The sequence below is a fragment of the Indicator indicator genome, chromosome 11 (assembly GCF_027791375.1).
Source record: "Indicator indicator isolate 239-I01 chromosome 11, UM_Iind_1.1, whole genome shotgun sequence".
NCBI classification, from domain to species: Eukaryota; Metazoa; Chordata; class Aves; order Piciformes; family Indicatoridae; genus Indicator; species Indicator indicator.
The window spans coordinates 12516705-12535214 of NC_072020.1; the positions used below are offsets into that span (position 1 = coordinate 12516705).

Here is an 18510-nt window from a genome sequence, read left to right on the forward strand (position 1 = left end):
TTCCCCTTATCCAATGTTCCTCCATTTCTTTCTGGTTGGTTTTTTTTTTTTTTTCCCTTTCCTATCCACAGTTCTGTTCATCACAATTCATGTAAGATTTTGGCCCTAAAAAATGAAAAACGTGTCAACAAATTCTGAAAACTTATTGTGTGGTTTTGGGGAACTGAAACAGGATGGACATGATCTTAAATGTCTGCCATATCCTAGATTAATGCCAGAGTGTGGAGAAAGATAAAAAGTCTTTCTTCTTTCACCTGCCAAGTTATCTTTGCAGGAGCATTTTGTTGATGCTATTGATGAAATCCATGTATTATGAAAATTTAATTTATATGGTTACTTGATCTTTCTTTGGAAACATGGGAGAGAGTGCTGTTTAACAAAAGAGATTGTGAAATCCAATCAGAACTAATCCTCCTGTGCTTCAGTGATAGGAATTGGGAAAGCACGCTTGTTATATATAGCTGGGGAGTGTGTGGGGGGAAGCTTGAAGTAAAAGAGGAAGGAAGCCAATGTTTAACTTTGTCTTTTCCTCTCAGGAAAGGAATAATCCATCAATATTTCATTCATAGATCATGTACTTTTTGGTTTTTGCTTCTGTCATCACTTCTAATGGTAGGCAACGGATAAACAGCCAACTAGTTGCTTCTACTATAAATACGACATACCTGTTTCTTCCAGAGGGGAGAGGAAAATAAGTAATACACAAATGCTGAATTAGTAAAACCTATAGGAAAAAAAATCCAAAAACCAGAAAAAAAAATCAACCAAATAAACCCTGAATTTAAGCTTAAGTGATACTTACTTTCTGCTGTGCAAATTGAGAAACAATTCTCTGCTGCGATTTGCATATCTAGTTAATTTCTGTATTTTGTCTTCTAGCCAAATGCGGAAGGTGATAGTCATGCTTCATAGTATTAAATATTTTGTCTGTCTGGTGGGAGCAGGGTTTCCTCCCTAGCCTTTATAGGGGAGAGGTAGTTTCTTAGTATAAAAGGCATTCAGACAGGAATCTGCAGTTTTTTTTCCAGAGTCAAGCATTTTAATCAATCTGTAAGTGGCTGGGTAAAAATGCATTATTATTTTCTCTCATGAGGTTAAATTCTTTCATTTTGTGACATGATTTGATATCTGTAGCAGTAAGTTCTGTATACCAAGCGTAAAATACCTTCTTTGTGTGCTATACTGTTTTGAGAGTTAATATCTGTGGGCCTCCTTCTATAGTCAAGTGCCCAGGAATTTTCAAGTTCCTTACTGACTGTTTTGGTGTTGCTTAAATTAGGTTAAACCTGGAATAACAGCTCTGAATCCAGATTTATGTTGATGCAAAACTGCTAAACGTAGAGGGCCCATGAAAACTAAGCATATATTGTGAGGGGGAAAAGGTGACATGTTTTGTTGTCTTTAAAGATAAAAGCATAATTTTAGAGATGGAAACCTGCAAAAATGATGATGAAAGTTAAGCTGAAATGGCATTCAGGAAACTAGTTATCATGTGCTGTTGTTTTATCCCTGAGCCCTGAAAATAAACAGATCAATCAAAAAACCCACCCCAAAACCTTAAGCCCCACACCAGACGGACAAAATATCGTAGAATCATTAATGTTGGAAAAGATCCCTAACATCATCAAGTCCAACCCAACACCACCATGTCCCACTAAACCATTTCCTGAAGTGCCATGTCTGCACATCTAACTCAATGATCTTAGAGGTCTTTTCTAAACAAAACAATTCTATGATTCTGTGAAATAAACCTCAGAATGAGTAACCTCGAGCAGTAGGGGTTATGTGGAGACTACTAAATTAATGTAATTTATGGCTATGCCTTGGAGGCTGAAAAATAGCTGCTACATGTTCTTCCTTTTCAGTAGCAGAGCCCGCCTTTTTGAGCAATGATGTGTTATGTCTATTGATGCTATGCGACTCAAACTGGGTTATGAAGCACGCCAGGTGATCAATAAGAGCTGCTCTCATCTTTTAGATCACAGCTGAGTTCCAGAGATGCTTACAGGAAGGTTTACCTTACACTTGGACCCATTTGCTTATGCAGCTGAATATGAACTTGGCTCCCTAACAGTCTGTCAGGACTTGTCACATTTATGTCCTGTAATGTACCAGTCATTCAGAGAAGCTGCAGGCTTCTGCAATGTGGAGAGAGCACAGTAAGAAATAGCAGGAGATTTCTCTTGAAGTTAAGGAGAAACTTTTGCTGTGAGGTGCTGGACCCCTGGAGCAGGTTGCCCAGAGAAGTTGTGGAGTTGCCTTCTCTGGAGACTTTCAGAACCCATGTGGCCATTGTGAGCCTATGCAGCCTCTTCTGGGTGATGCTGCTTTAGCAGGGGATTTGGACTTGACAAACCCCAGACGTTTCTTCCAATCTCCACCACCAAAGTATTAGACCAGTAGAAATCACAAACAAGCAGCCAAACAAAGCCTCTGTAAGGCTTGGTATGGGATTGGTAATTGGAAAGTAACTGCTGTATGTGCAGAGTATTACCCTATTTGTACAGGTGGAGTGTGCACAGTGGTGTTGTGGCTTAAGTGTTTTAAAAAGTGAGTTGTTTTCTACTTAGGACAGTAAGTGGTACAGAAGAGAGTTATGAGCAGTTTTCATTCTAGACAATAAAGTGCTACAAGAAACTTGCTGGGAATAAAGTTAGCTTTTTATCTTAAGGAAGAAATAAGAAAAGGGAAAAAGAAAAGAAAGAAAGAAGAAAAGAATAACAGTATACAGTGGATTTTTGTTTTAAACTCCCTCAGACAAGAATAACACAAGAGAACATAAAATCAAGGAATTGTTCCAGTTGAATAATCCTTTTAAGGTCATCAAGTCCTACTATTCTGTAACTCTACCAAGTCTGGTACGAAACTGTGTCCCTCAGCACCACATTTCTGCCTCTTTTAGCAGGCAGAAGGCCAACGGTTGTTGAACTGTTTGCCAAATGTACCAGTAGCTGGTACTTTTAGCAAATACACCCTACAGACAAATGCGTTCTTTTCCATATAGGAGATCTTCCTTGATAAGCTCTTTAGTGATTTCTTCCTGGCTTAACTTGGAGCAAGAGGTTTACATGCCTGGCATTTATGAGCCATTGCCATTGATGTTTATTGGATTTTATTTCACTGATTTTTGTAGATTCATAGAATGGTTTGGGTTGGAAGGGACCTTGAAGATCATCTAGTTCCAATGCCCTGCCATTGTCAGGGATACCTTCTACTAGACCAGGTTGATCAAGGCCTCATTCATCCTGGCCTTGAACACCTCCAGGGCATCCACCATCTCCCTGGGCAACCTGTTGCATGGTCTCACCATCTCCACTGGAAAGAATTTCTTCCTAATACCCAGTCTAAATGTCCCCTCCTCAAGCTTCATTTCTCCTACCACTGTGTGTCCTTGTTTATTGTTTTCTTCCTTTCCTTTTTTTTTTTTTTTTTTTTTTTTTTAATTCTCATCCCAGGAGTTGTTCTGTGTTTTCAGCTTTCCTCCCCATCCCACTGGGAGAGGGCAGGAGTGAATGAGTGAGCAGCTGTGTGATGCTTGGTTGCAGGCTGGGGTTAAACCATGAGGGTCTTGTGAATGAAACAAGGGTGGATTCTAGCTTTCATTTTGGATTATAAAACCTGCCTCTGCAATATGAACAGTAAGAGTGCCTCAGCATACTAATGGGCTGCTATCCAACACAGCCACATTAATATTCCTGTTGGTTGTCATTGGAGAGATGCCAATTCCCATACGGATTTATCCCTGTTCCGGAGTGCCCTTGCAATCTCATGACTGCTTTTCCTAAGTGCTCAGTGGCTTATTCTTTCTCCTCAGCATGCTGTAGAGAAATCACTCTACATACTCAAACTGGAAGAAAAAATTAGGTGTTCAGGCTAACTAGCATTTAGCACACAGTACAAATTAAACCCAAATGATATGATTCTCTCCCTTGTTCCCCAACTTTTACTTTAGAATTCATATTTTAAAACAGGAGTATTTTGCATTACAAGCAAAGATTAGAAGTTACTATAAACTTTTTTCTTTTTTTTTTTTTCCTTGCACTTAATGGGCACTTTTGAATAATAAATGAGTTGGATGGGCTGGTGAGAGTTAAGATTTTGGGAGCTGTATTGTAAATGTTCTATTTGTACAGTGAAATTGGTGTAAAAAGACTTTTTTTTTGGCTGGGGGAAGGGTTTGGGGGGTGTCAAAAAGCCAATGCATTGTGTATTTCTTGTCTGGGATGTTTTTTTTCAGTGCTAATTAAGGATGGTGAGACACTGGATCAGGTTGCCCAGGAAAGTTGTGGATGCCCCCTCCTTGGAGGTGTTCAAGGTCAGGTTGCATGAGGTCTTGATCAGCCTGGTCTAGTGAAAGGTGTCCCTGCCAATAGCAGCGGGGTTGGAACTAGATGTTCTTCAAGGTCCCTTCCAACCCAGAGCATTCTATGAATCTCTGAGTGTGCTTCATATTCTGCTAGCAATTTATTGTGGCTATTTTGGACTCATAATACACTAGTGATATTTGTCATGGATTGAGTTGAACCTGCTATTGTTACTCATACCATACTGCAGTCATGCCAACTTCAAAAATGGAAGCAAAGTATAACTGGAGCAAAGTATTATGGGGCTTGAAGTTCAGATTGCAACATGGGAGGCTTCCTGTTCAAGTTGCTGGTTCTGGCTTCTTGGGTGTTGACTTTTCCTGCAGGCATGGTGGTGGAATGGGTGGCAGTCAGGTAGCTGCAGCTTTTGATTTTCTGTTTTATGCTGTGTTTTTTTTCCCCCTGTGTATTTCACTGTGCTTCTTTTGCAAATAGGTAAGGTAATCATGCATTGTATTATTATATTAATTAGGTTATTAGCTAAAGTAATTATGCATTGTTCTTATGATATGTTATATTAAACTCTTGTCTCTTTATCTCAATCCTGAGTTGTGTGTGTTACTCTTCTCACTTTTGTGTTGGGGGAGCAGGCAGGTTAGCCCTTGCACTAAACCATTACAATATTGCAATTATTTGCCTTTTTGCATCTAAGTTGATCAGCTTTTGAGTTCTTAAATTCTGGCGTATACATGCAGGGGTTTTGAGGTGAAGTTATTAGCAGAATGTCTATCTTAGAGCTAGTATCCAACTGCAAAATTCTCATACTGGATTATAATTGATAGGAAACCTTGACTGAAGATTTTGAAGGAGAGGTGATTTGGTGAACTTTGGGTTTAGTAGGTTTTTAAAATGTTTGCTCCTTAGTGCATGCTGGACAATAATGATGGAAAAGCCTTTGCACTTCTAGAGCTTTATTAGTAAGTCACCCTCACTTATTTCTGATGAGTGCTATTTATTCAGTATCCAAATAGTTTTCTTTTTTAGGGGGACTGTACACATTTTAGCTACCATTTTACTTTGACAGAATCTTTGTGAGACATCCTCCAATGCTGCTTCAAACTGAATAAAACGTATCAGTGGCTATTAATATATCCTGTTCTCCTTGTTTAACATTTCTAAATGTGTAGTTGTTTCTATGCATTTCAAACCTCCTGCTAGATACAAATGTCAAGAAGGTACATGTGAACTGCAGACTTTTTCATCTCCTCAGACTGCTTTGATAAGATATGTCAGCAACTTTATGGGTGACCTGTTTATTGATCAGGATGCTAAGCATTTGAACATTGAACTGAGAAGTAAAGCATTGAGGTGTTTTTTTTTGTTGCTGTTGTTTGGTTGGTTGGGTTTTGCTTTGTTTTGGTTTGTTTTTTCTACTCTGTTTTCTCAGCAGAAATCACTGAGGTCACTGTTGTGGTGAGGATTTAAGCTTTAAAAACCTCTGGGGTTGATAAATCATGAGTTTGTGTCTATATGATCTACCTTATGCTACAGTCAAGGTCTGTCCCTTCAAATAGTCTGGTCCCTAATTCCCAGCTAGTCCATGGAGTAAGCAGGAAGGAAATAGAGCAATTACAGGTAAAGTAGTCCAGCGAGCATGATGGGTAGACTATAAAAATAAAGTATAAACAGGCTGTAAGACAAGAAGGAACAGGTATCCTTCCCTGGGTTTGTTGAGTGCTAATACAGGAGAAGCTGCACTCAGTAGGGAAAAAAATCCGTCTCATCCGGTATCTGGTTTCCAATAGCCAAGTGCCTGACAGAACAGGTAAGAACAGAGCAAGTGCACAGCAGTCTTTCCTTGCACTACTCCTTAGGATTTGAGGGATTTGAAGCCTGTTGATGACAGAGATTTTTACATTTGTATTTAATGATGTTAGGTGACCTACCAGTCTTCCATTGAGACCTTCCATTGAGACCTGATAGTGGCCTTCCAGTATCCAAATGGGGCTACAAGGGCTTGTAGAGATCGGATGAGAGGGAATGGATTTGAGCTGGAAGAAGGCAGATTTAGACCGAATATTAGGAAGTAATACCTTACAGTAAGGATGGTGTGACACTGAAACAGGTTCCCCAGGGATGTTGTGGATGCCCCATCCCTGGAAGTGTTCAAGCCCAGATTAGACAAGGCCTTGAGCAATCTGGTCTAGTGAGAGGTGTCCCTGCCCATGGCAGAGGGTTGGAATTAAATGATCTTTAAGGACCTGTCCAACCCGAACCATTCTGTGATTCTATGATTTTATTATTTGAATCTCAAAGAAACTTGTTTCTGATGGACCTATACTGTAACCTCCCTCTGAACAGGAAAGCCAGAGTAGCAAATGTCATCTCACCTGTGACAAAGCTGTCAGCTCTTTTTGTCCAGCTGACTGGAGTGGGGTGAAAGTGAGGTTTTGCTTCAGAAAGTGAACATTTAAATAGACCTAAACTGGCTGGGATACAAATTCATCACTGAGATAAATGGTGTGGGGGAGAGTTTATTTCTTTGCTGGTAGGACACTGGCAGGAGAGTGTGCTCTGTAATTGATTAACAGGGCACACTACATTGACTTATATGGGAAAAGCTATTATATCTCAGGAACAGGAAGGTACATATGACTCTGCTTTTAGTAAGTAAAAAATTGGATTTTGCAGGAAATAACTAAGACTACTGAAAGAACCAAAGGTTCCCAAGGATTTTTTTTTTCTCTCTTAAATCTGTGGTATAACAGCATTTCATGTTATGAAGGAAGTTTAAATAGTGCAATAAATTTAGTGGACCTTTCATAGGGCTAGAAATATTAGCTTATGTAAGCAGTTTTTTTCCTTTTGTTGTATTGGACCTGAATTCATGAGTTATTGATGAAATTTAATATCATTTTTTCAACATCTAGTCATTTGAAGTATAATCCTTTCCTATAATTCATACATATTTATGGTAAATTTCCTGTATTTTAAAGCTTAAATGAGCAGGCAGAGGGTTTTTTTTTTGGGGGGGGAGGGGAGGGGGAGGAGTGTGTGTTTGTTTTTTAAACAGTAAGAAAGTGAGATATCTGGAGTCTTACTTAGTATTCCAAAATAGAGCTAGGAAGCAAATGCAGTTCTAAACAACAGTGAAGGAGAATTATACTAGCTCTGTTTTTTTCTGCTCTCCCTCCCCATTAAGTATTAGTGATTCCAACCAAGCTAAGAAAGCAAGAGGCTTGGACACCAAGTGAAGCAGATTGATGACTGTAAAAATCATGATCACAGTGATAAATATAGAGTGATCACAGAATCACAGAGTGGTGGAGGTTGGAAGTGACCTCTGGAGATCGTTCAATCCAATGTCCTTGCTAGACCAGGGTCACCCGGAGTAAATCCCACAAGAACATATCCAGACAGGTTTGGAATCTATCCAGAGAAGGAAACTGCCTCTCTTGGAAGCCTGCTCCAGGGTACCAGCACCCTCAAAGTGAAGAACATTTTTCCTTATCTTTAGATAGAAGATCCTGTGTTCCTATTTGTACCTGTTGGCCTTTCTCCTATCACTAGGCATCAGTGAAAAGAGTCTGGCCCCATCCTCTTGTCCCACAGCCTTTAAGTACTGATCACTATTGACAAGATCCCCTCTCAGTCTGCTCTTCTCCAGGCTCAACAACCCCAGGTTTCTCAGCCACAGAGATGCTCCAATCCCCTCAGCATCTTTCTCCGGTAGTTCCTCATCCTTTTTGAGATGGGGAGGCAAGAACTAGGTGCAGTATTCCAGATGAGGCCTCACCAGGGCAGAGTAGAGGGATACTGCTGTAGTTACTATTTTTGTTTTACTATGTCAGGCTTTTCTATCTGCTTCTAGACTCTTGACTCCAAAAGAGTGGATTACTGAAGCAAAAAGACCAGGCAAGCCATACAGGGAGTGATGATTTAGGAGCCAGTGCTCTTTCCAGGGAACTTTTTGTGTGTTTGCTTTTGCATAGCTTCATCAAGAGCAGCCCCAAAAGAGTGGCTGCCAAAATTAAAGGAGATTATCTCAATATCTACTGGGACCAGTAAAAGGATATAAGTTCCAAGGAGCTTCTACTGCTTGGAGAAGGGTTTTTCAGCTCTTGTGGTGTTTCTGAATTCATTGTCCAAAATCCAGGTTTGTGCTTTGTTTATTTGTTGTTTTGAGCTGATTTGATTTTGGTTTCTTGGGGGCTTTTGTTTGCTTCTGGTTATGGTGTTTTGAGGTTTTGTTTTGCTTTGTTTCATAGGGGCTATTTGCCCTTTTTTATTGTTGTTTTGTTGGCTGTTTGGGTGGGTGATTTCTGTTGTTTTTGTGGTTTTGTTTGTTTCTTGGTTTTTGTGGTGGTTTTGTTTTGTTTCTGTTTTGGGAGAGCTAGTTCGGCTTTTCAGGTTTTTTTTGTTGTTTTTTTTTTAAGAATGTTTTTCTCACATTTTATCCCTTTTAAACTTTTTTTTTTTTTTGCTATGATAAGGATACCTCTTGAGTTTCATATTTTTTTTAGATTACTGTGGCCAATAGTCTTTCATTATATTCATTAAATACTCAAATTCTATAAATAGGAAACATGTTTTTGTATCTGAATCTTCCTATTCCTAACACTTTTCCATAAAGAGGCAGGTTTTTCTCACTGCCCAAGCCCCCCACTATGAAATAATGAGTTGGGGAAAATTGTATAGACATAACAATTTACTATAAAAAAATATAATGTAAAACGAAAACCCAGGCAACTGAATACAAATGTGTTCAACCTTAGTTCTCATGAATAATGAGATTTTATTTGTTTCCTTTAGCAGTAAATAATGTGTAAGATAATCACAGGAAAATGCGATAAATGAATTTTCTTATGTGTTTTTAATATATTTTTTTTTATTAGGGCCCTTTCTGCTTATAAATGTTTCACTTCATTTTGACCTAGACAACAGAATTAATGGGGAATTGCCTCAATCCTCTAGCAGACAGTACCACCAGTAGGTTAACAGTTGGGCCTGACAATCTTAAAGATCTCTTCCAACCAAAATGATTCTGTGAATAGTGAAATGGCAGTGAGAACAGCTTGCTGCCAGTCTACGAGTTGAAAACCTGTCTTTATGAACTACCAAAATTATCTTCTAGATAAAGAAATACTTGAGAAAAACTTTGCCAAGGAACTTCATCTTTCTGTGATGATAATATTTAGGGCAAAATGTGTAATAAGTACTTCAGCCTGCTGCTTACTTCTGTTCTTAAGCTCTAACCTTGGGCTACTTGGGTTGAAATAATGGCAGTCCGGCACTGAGGATTGTAAGTGATTGGTGTTTGTGCCCATGCTTCCAGGGAGAGAACCTGTGCAACCTCAGCCTGCTGCTTGGCTGGTGTGACTTGAGCAGAAGGCACTGTGCCCCTCTCCCAGCACGTTTTGGACCAAATGTGCTGTGTGGCTGCAGCCAAAGCAGGGGGAGGATGAAGGAGGGGAATCGATCCTTGTGTTTTGTGGTATAAACAATAATGCTTAAACCCATTTATCTTCCTTTGTCAGAATTCCATCATTGAGTAGTGTGAACTTTAAAGGCACTGGAATTGTCCTTTAATTCAGTGCAAAGGAATTGATCTTTGCCCTTGCCCATGCTATTATGCTGGTATGAATTTTGTTTTTTCCCTTAAACCCTTTGAGATTTACAAAGGAAACTTATTATTTTGTTAGATGTCAAAGACCTGATTCATGAACGAATGTTCCTTGGTATTTCTGTGCTCCAGTTTCTACTGCTGGGAAAGTAATTTTATTTTTCGTTACATGATACTGGAGATTGTAGACCTGCATTATAGAATTAGAGAATCACAGAATCATTATGGTTGGAAAAGACCTCTAAGACCATCAAGTCCAACTGTCAACCCAACATCTCTATGACCACTATACTGTGTCCTGAAGTGCCACATCCACAAGTTTTTCGAGCACCTCCAGGGGCAGTGACTCCACCACCTCCCTGTGTAGCCTGTTCTAGTGCCTGACCGCTCTTTCAGTAAAGAAATTGCTTCTAATGTCCAATCTAAACCTTCTCTGGTTCAGCTTCATGTAATTTCTTCTCATCCTATCAATAGTTACTAGGGAGAAGAGGCCAACCTCCACCTCACTCCAACCTTCTTTCAGTTTATGAATGACTTGATTCACTCAAAATGCCTGTTTTGTTGTTGTTGTTTTGTTTTGTTTTTGTTTTTGTCCCCTTCAAGCTCCTTTTTAGAGGCTAGGATTAATTCATTCTGCAGGCTTGATTCAGTCCAACCAAGTTACCCTTTTCTAACTGTACCAAAACTGTGTGGTATGGCTGAGTGTTAAATATGTCAGGGGTAGTCTAATGCCTTGTGGATACAGAAATTGAGGGGTTTTCACACACAGCAGGGCTAGTGTGTGTATTTAAAAGATGAGTCAAGCTGGCTGGTGACAGTCATGGTATTTTCTGTGGTAGTAGACTGTGGTGCTGAGGGACATTGTTTAGCACCAAACTTGGTAGAGTTAGAGTTGGAATTGATGATCTTAAAGGTCTTTTCCAACCAAAACAATTCTATGATTCTACCTGGAATGGAAATGAGTAATTTGACCTGCATATTTCACCCATCTGTTGAAATAACAGAAAACTAGACCAAAGAGCAGTACATTAGCTGCCAGAGTATTTGAGCAACCAAACCCAGTTCTCTTCATTCCAGTCGATATGACTTCATAGAACAGCAGGAGATTTGTTTTAAACTTTTCATCAGAAAGGCAAAGATTCAGATTTTGGCTTTTTCCATCTTAGATGCTAATACTAAGTTAATCTTCTTTATACCGAGTGTGGTAGAAGTGAAGTGCTGAAATGGATTATAGAGATTAGTATTTTTAAAAAATCACAATATTACTTTGTTATTTGTTCCACTAAATCTGTAATATATGATAATTCGTAGGCATTTCCTAACGTAACCTAATTTACTTTCTCTTTTAAATATCAGGTTATCAGTGCTTCAATTACAGAACTGAAAGTTTACGTCTTATCTACTTATAAAGCTTTATGATAATACTTTTCTTTAGCAGTGCATTTTTACATGGCCAAAACTGTTCCAAATATATCAAGGCAGGCTCTTTTTTTTTGTCCAGAGTATCCCTAAGGATAGTGCTGGCCCATGGGTAGGCTTATCTGATTTTTGTCCTTGGTTGAAGTCTTTTTCTTGTAGAATCATAGAATGGTAGGGTTTGGAAGGGACCTCCGGAGATCATTGAGCCCAACTCCCCTGCCAAAGCAGGATCACCTAGGGCAGGTCACACAGGAACACATCCACAATGGTCTTGAAAGTGTCCAGAGAAGATGACTCCACAACCTCTCTGGTCAACTTGTTCCTGTGCTCCAACACCCTTACAAGAAAGAAGTTTTTTCTCATGTTGAGGTGGAACTTCCTGTGATCCAGTTTGTATCCATTGCCACTTGTCCTATCACCAGGCACCACTGAAAAGAAACTGGCCCCATCTTCTTGACACCCACCCTTCAGATATTTATAAGCATTAATAAGATATCCTCTCAGTCTTCTGTGCTCCAGACTAAACAGCCCCATGTCTCTTAGCTTTTCCTCATCAAACAGCTGTTCCAGTCCCTTCATCATCCTCGTAGCCTCCATTGGACACTCTAGTATATCTCTGTGCTTCTTGAACTGGGGAGCCCAGCTCATGTTGTGATGTGTGTCATTATTTTTTTATTCTGTGGATTTTCTTGAGGTTTTTAGGGTGGTTTGTTTGTATGGTTGATTTTCTGGCTTTTTTATAACTGCAATGTTGTGGTATAGCCAACTGCATTCCACATCTACAAACAAATAAAATCCTGAAAAAACAGGCTGTGTTATTCCTCACTTTCATTTAAACATAAGGAGAATCTTCTTTTCTGTGAGAGTGCTGGCGCTGTGGAGCAGGCTGCCCAGAGAGGTTGTGGAGTCTCCTTCTCTGGAGAGATTCCAGACCCACCTGAACATTAATCCTGGGCAACCCACTGTGGGTAACCATGCTTTAGCATGGGAGTTGAACTTGGATGATCTCCAGAGATCCCTTTCCAGTCCCTACCATGCTGAGATTCTGTTATTACCTGAAACAAAAATAAAGGGCATGTTGCCACTTACTCTGTTAATTATTCATACATAGTAAAGTGTATCTGTTTTTATATTTTTCAGAAAAGTGTGATGAGCCCCTGATCTCAGCGTTATCCCACGCCTCCTTCAGCAGTTCATCATCCATGACGAGCAGCTATGCGCCAGGGTATGCCAAGTTAAACAAGAGAGGAGGTAAGGGACACTGTCTACCTGCTCAAATATTTAATGGGGGGAAAAAAAAGGGTGTTATTTTTACTGTGAAATTGGTTTTTATTCAAAATGCTATTGCTTATATTTGTTTTAACGGAGTTTTAGCTGTCTGACAGGATGGTTTTGTAATGGGAATGAATTTCTCTCATTCTCATTGTATGTGACAGTAATTGCACTCTGTAGCATCAGAGGGAGAAACAGACTGCTAATAATAACAGGTAGCAGCATGGGCCAAATGGCCAGTACTGTTGGAGTCATTTGGTACAGTTGTATAATTAACTTCATCTAAGAGGGCATACCTGTGTTCATCAGGTTACTGCACGATTGCAAGGTCATAGTTGTCAGAGCACAGCTGAGCAGCTTTGATGTACTTTGTTGATTTGACTCATTTCCCACCTTAGCCATGGCTGCTGTCATTCCATTTTTTCTAGCACCACAGGAACTTTGCATTTTTCATGTATTTCTGTAACTCACTGAGGTGATGTTCAGAAGTAGCAAAGCCACCCTCCTTTTCAATGGTTGGAAGAACAGATGGGTAAGCTTGGTGGTCTACCTGGTCTAATTATATCCTTAGGGCTAGGCTAATTTATTTCACAATCTGAACATAAGACTCTGCCTTCACCCACAGGAATTTCTGTAGCTTTCCTTGCTGTTTCTAGATGTTTGCATAGATAGCATTTTGATATCAATCACAAAATGGTACACTGAAAGATGAAACTTTTGATTAATGGAAAGTTAGTACCCTAAATACTGGTGATTTTATTTTTTTTCTAAATTGTATTAACCTAAATATCGTAAAATTTCACAGATTTTTGTGACTCAGTACCGAAGTGTTACTGTCCTCCCAAAATACATGTCAAGGGTGTAATGAATTGACTTTATGAACCCAGGTTGAGGAAGAGACCTTCTTGTTCTCTACAAGTACCTGAAAGGATATTTTAGTGAGGTGAGGGTCAGTCCCTTCTCTCTAATAACTACTGATAGTACTGAAATACTATCAGATGCAGTTCTTGTGACATCAGCAGGTTCTGCAGTTGTCTGGAGATCATCACAGAGGAAGGGACAAACCAGATCTGAGGACAAGTCAGGAAGCAAAACCCAAAAGTGGAGAAGAATATGGGATGAGGCTGGGAGTAGATACACCTATGATCTGGCTCAGGTAGAGCATGTGGGCTGAAATGGGGCCCCCAGATTCAAGGGCAGGGCAAGTATGACCTTTTGGTATCCTCAGGGCCCTGATAGTGGTCATTCTTTATTAGTATGCAGCTGGGTATGTCTGAATTCTGTGGTTTACATGTGTCGGAATCTTGTTCTTTGATCTCTTTTCTTATTGTGCTTTGTTCTCTTAGATCAGCCTTAGTTGCTTGCTTTTAATGACTAGCAATTGATGAGTTGCTTGCAGCCCTGCTCCCTCTGGTCCCACCCTCTGTCTCCATTTAAAATATCTTTGCTATCATCCCATGATTACAGTCCTCTACACCACATTTTTAATCTACAGTAATCATAGAATCAATTGAATAAATTTCATTGAAAAAGACCTTTTAGATCGTTGAGTCCAACTGCCAACCCATGGCCATTAAACCATGTGCTATGTCTAGATGTTTCTTTAGTATCTCCAGAGGTGGTGACTCCTTGACCTCCGCGGGCAGTCTGTTCCAAGTGTGGTGATAAATCATGTCCCTCAGTACCACATCAGTATGTGGTGCTACTATGTAAAAGTTTATTTGCAGAATATCTACTTTGGGTACAATGATACAACAAAATTGTCGTATCAGGGGACACTAGCCCATGCAGTCACAAAGCTCAGCTAAAACCTGATCTTTAGAGAATTGTTATTGCAACCAAAGAAATAAACAAGAAGGTGAAGACTAGCTTAGGGAAAATATGCCTGGCAAGCTAGTCCTGCAGCCCTGCAGAGGTGATGGATAGCTTGTGGCCTGTCAGCAGCATTGGCAGTTTCTTTGCTTTTTGGTCTGCAGAACTGCAGTTGTTATTGTTTATTGCTTCAGAAATTTAGAAGGCTTCTGAATGAGAATAGATGCCATTTTCTGCTGGTTTGAGGGTTTTTACTTTAATCTTATCATCACTTTGTTACACCCCTTGTAGTAATTCTCATTCTTTCTATTGCAATGTCTGTACATCAGTATTCAGAAGGCCAGCAAAGACGGTGAAGGGCCTTGAACACAAGTCTTATGAGGAACAGCTGAGGGAACTGGGGTTGTTTTGTCTGGAGAAGAGGAGGCTCAGGCGACAGCTCATTGTTCTCTGCAACTCCCTCAAAGGAAGCTGGAGTAAGGAGGGGGTCAGTCTTTCCTCACATGCAACAAGTGACAGGGCATAGGGAAGTGGACATAGGTTGTGCCAGGGGAGGTTCAGGTTGGATATTAGGAAACATTTTTTCACAGAAAGAGTTCTCAGGCATTGAAACAGGCTGCCCAGGGAGGTGGTGGAGTCACCATCCCTGGAGATATCTAAAAGATGTGTGGATGTGGTTTTGAGGGATATAGTTTAGTGGTATTGGTTTAGCAGTTGTGGTAGGATTGTGACCTCTAGGTGGGCAGTTGGGACTTCATGATCTCATAGGTCTCTTCCAGCATCAACAGTCCTTTGATTCTATGGCTGATAGGCTGTTTGGTCCCTTAATTTTGTGTGTTAAACTATTCAATATCCTGATGGGAGAAATTAAGGAAGAGTTCAGTCCTAAGACACTGCTTATTATTTGGGTTGAGTTATGCTGTATCTTTTCAGAGTTGTGTTCATTTGGATTCTCTGGTCTGTTCTAAAACAGAAAAGAAAAAGTCACTGTAATCACTTTGCTAAAGCTTCTCATCAGTGTGGCAGGCAGGATCTTCAAAATTATTTTAGATGATTATTTCTCCTTTTAGTTTACTGGGCTGCTTACTCTGTTGTAAGTGAAATGCAAATCAGACATTTGGAATTTAATTTTTTTCTTTAATTACGTTTGCCCTCCCCTTTCTACCCTTCTAATCACTACAGTCCTGTTCCTTTTAATGGTGTTTCTTTAGCAATACGGATCTACAGTACTGTCATTAATCAAACATTTGCTTCATTTCCTGAAACATAAGGTCATTAGAAGTTTAGTTGCATATCTTTGCTTAAGTAGCAACTTCTTTAGACTTGTTATCCATCTCTTAAGACCTATGAAGCCAAGCATACATACTTCTCAAAATCATAGAATCACAGAAGGGTAGGGGTTGGAAGAGACCTCTAGAAATTGAGTCCAACCCGCTTGCCAAATCAGAATCCCCTAGGGCAGGTCACAAAGGAATGCATCCAGACAGATCTTGAAAGCCTCCAGAGGGAGACTCCACAACCTCTCTGCGCAGATTGCTCCAGGACTAAAGAAGTTTTTTCTCATGTTGAGGTGGAACTTTCTGTGTTGCAGTTTGTATCCATGGTCCTTGTCCTTTCACAGGACACCAGTGAAAAGGGACTGGCACCTTCTTCTTGACACTCACTGCCCTTCAGATATTTATAACTATTGATAGGATCTCCTTTCAGTCTTTTCTCCAGGCTAAACAGCTCCAGGTGTCTCAGCCTTTCCTCATCAAACAGATGTTCCAGTCCCTTCATTATCCATGCAGCCTCAGTTCATCATCCTTGTAGCCTCAGTATATCTCTGTCCCTCTTGAATTGGGGAGCCCAGAACTGGACATAGTATTCCAGGTATGGTCTCACCAGGGCGGAGTAGAAGGGGAGGAGAACCTCCCTTGGCCTGCTGGCCACACTCTTCTTATGCACCCCAGATACCATTTGCCTTTTTGGCCACAAGGGTACATTGCTGTTCTATGGATAACTTACTCTCCACCAGGTCTCCCAAGGTCCTTCTTCATGGATCTGCTTTCAAGCAGGTCAGCCCCTTACCTGTATCTTCCAGGTTTACTTTCCTTACACTAGTACTGCAGAATTCAGCAATGTGCTTAACACAGGACCTCAGCCTTTGCTGTAGTCATGCTTCTGCTTCTACAAATGATGGAAAATAGCTCAGTTTTAGTACTGAGCTCTTTTATATTATGGAATTACAAATTTGCTAATCAAACCAGTAATAAGGGAATCCATTTTTTAATTTTTTTTTTCTCCAAAGAGTTATTATCAGCTAATAGGCTCCCAAATCAAACATGCTATTTAAGCCACACTGTGCTCAAGTCATTAAATGGAAAGAACACCTTTTCCTCTAGCCCCAGACCCTTTAAAGGAAGGAAATGCACATTTGAAAATTATAGTCTCCAGCACAATTATATTTTTTCTGTGCCATTTTCATGGCACTTATCTCTGGGCTGGCAAAACACTTTGGCAGACTAGCCAGTGTGTTTTAGTCTATTGATTAAGACACTGATTTACTGAATGGTCACATCATGTTATGAAGAAGGTTACAGTTGTGACTGCATTTGTTTTGGTTCAGTTTCCTGCTGTAAATGTTGTGGTTGGAAGGATGCATGTCACAGAACCACAGAATCACAGAATGATGTGGGTTGGAAGTAACCTCTGGAGATAATCTAGTCCTAACTCCCTGCCAGAGCAGGGTCGCCCAGAGCAGATTGCACAGGATGGCATCCAGGTGGGTTTTGAATGACTCCAGAGATGGAGACTCCACCAACTCTCTGCCCTGGGGCTCTGCCACCCTCAAAGTAAAGCAGCTCCTCCTCATGTTTAGATGAAAGTTCATATGTTCAAGTTTGTGCCTGTTACCTCTTGTCACTGGGTAGCACTGAAAAAAGACTGCCCCCATCCTCCTGCCACTCACCCTGCCAGTATTGATAAGCACTACTAAGATTTGCCCTTGATCTGCTCCTGCCCACCTGCACAGCAATTGGCTCATAATCAGTCTGTTGTCCATTAACACTCTTAGGTCTTTCTCTGCTGTGCAGTTTCCAGCCACTCTGCCCCAAGCCTGGAGCACTTTGGCTTGTTGGGTCTCATAGAGTTGGCTACGGGCCATCAATCCACCCTGTCCAGATCCCTCTGCCAGAGCTTTCCTATGAGAATGTCTTACCTTAGAAAAAAATACATTACTTTTTCTTTTCAAAATGACTGACAAAAGAGTCATTCCCATTGGCATCTGGATATGTACCATCGAGCTACTGACAGGACTGTAACACATTTTAACTGAAATGTAATTTGACTAGCTAAAAAGGTTTCAGATTTCGTTTCATTTCTGGTGTACCTTTTCTTCTCCAAAAGTAGTTGCTACCATCTTAATAACTAAAGTGGCATCAGAGGAAAGGGGAGCTTTCAATTAGCTCATTCTAGAGCATTTTAGAAATCTATCTACAGTAGCTTTTGCATATGATAGCAAGGTTATAAGGTCTAACGTCTTACGACCTGCCATCAGTAGAATCAATGGACTGCATCATGTCATGAGGAGGATTCTTAGCACACATTTGATATAATATATTATCAATCTTCTTTCTAATGGTTCCCAAGCTATTGGACCTTACACTTCTCACTAGTACAACAATTAATGCTGCCCATCATCCACCTCATCCCATTATATTTTGGGAAGAAATTCTACATTATTTCAACATAATGTAATGTTATATAATATAATTGGAAGCTGCTTGAAACTGAGGAGAGTCTCAGAACTTCAGAAATAATCCCAGCAGACAGTGAAAGTATGAAGGTCATAATGAATCTTTGGATGTATGGAAATTATCTTTTGCACAGTGGAATAAAGATGAAACTTGATGTCCAGGGCTCTCTTTCAAGTCCAGCATTAGGAGGGAATCTGAAGTTACTGATGAAACAGATAATGGAATAGAAGGGAAAATTTCTGAAGGATAGTCAATGTTCAGAAAAGAGTCCTTTTATCATCACTATGTAACCTGTCTGGGCTTCCATGTTGCTTTTTAATCGGGGTGCTGATCTTGACCTGTT

At 40.1% G+C, this 18510-nt stretch overlaps 1 protein-coding gene across 1 annotated transcript in view; it reads left to right on the forward strand.

Moving 5' to 3' along the window:
• The first annotated feature begins 11454 nt into the window (after positions 1 to 11454).
• CNTNAP2 (contactin associated protein 2) overlaps positions 11455 to 18510 on the forward strand; it is a 664834-nt gene continuing 657778 nt past the window's right edge. Inside the window, exons 1-2 of the mRNA XM_054385136.1 lie at positions 11455 to 11458; positions 12487 to 12597. Coding sequence (XP_054241111.1) covers positions 11455 to 11458; positions 12487 to 12597 — 115 coding nt within the window. The remainder of the gene's footprint in view (positions 11459 to 12486; positions 12598 to 18510) is intronic.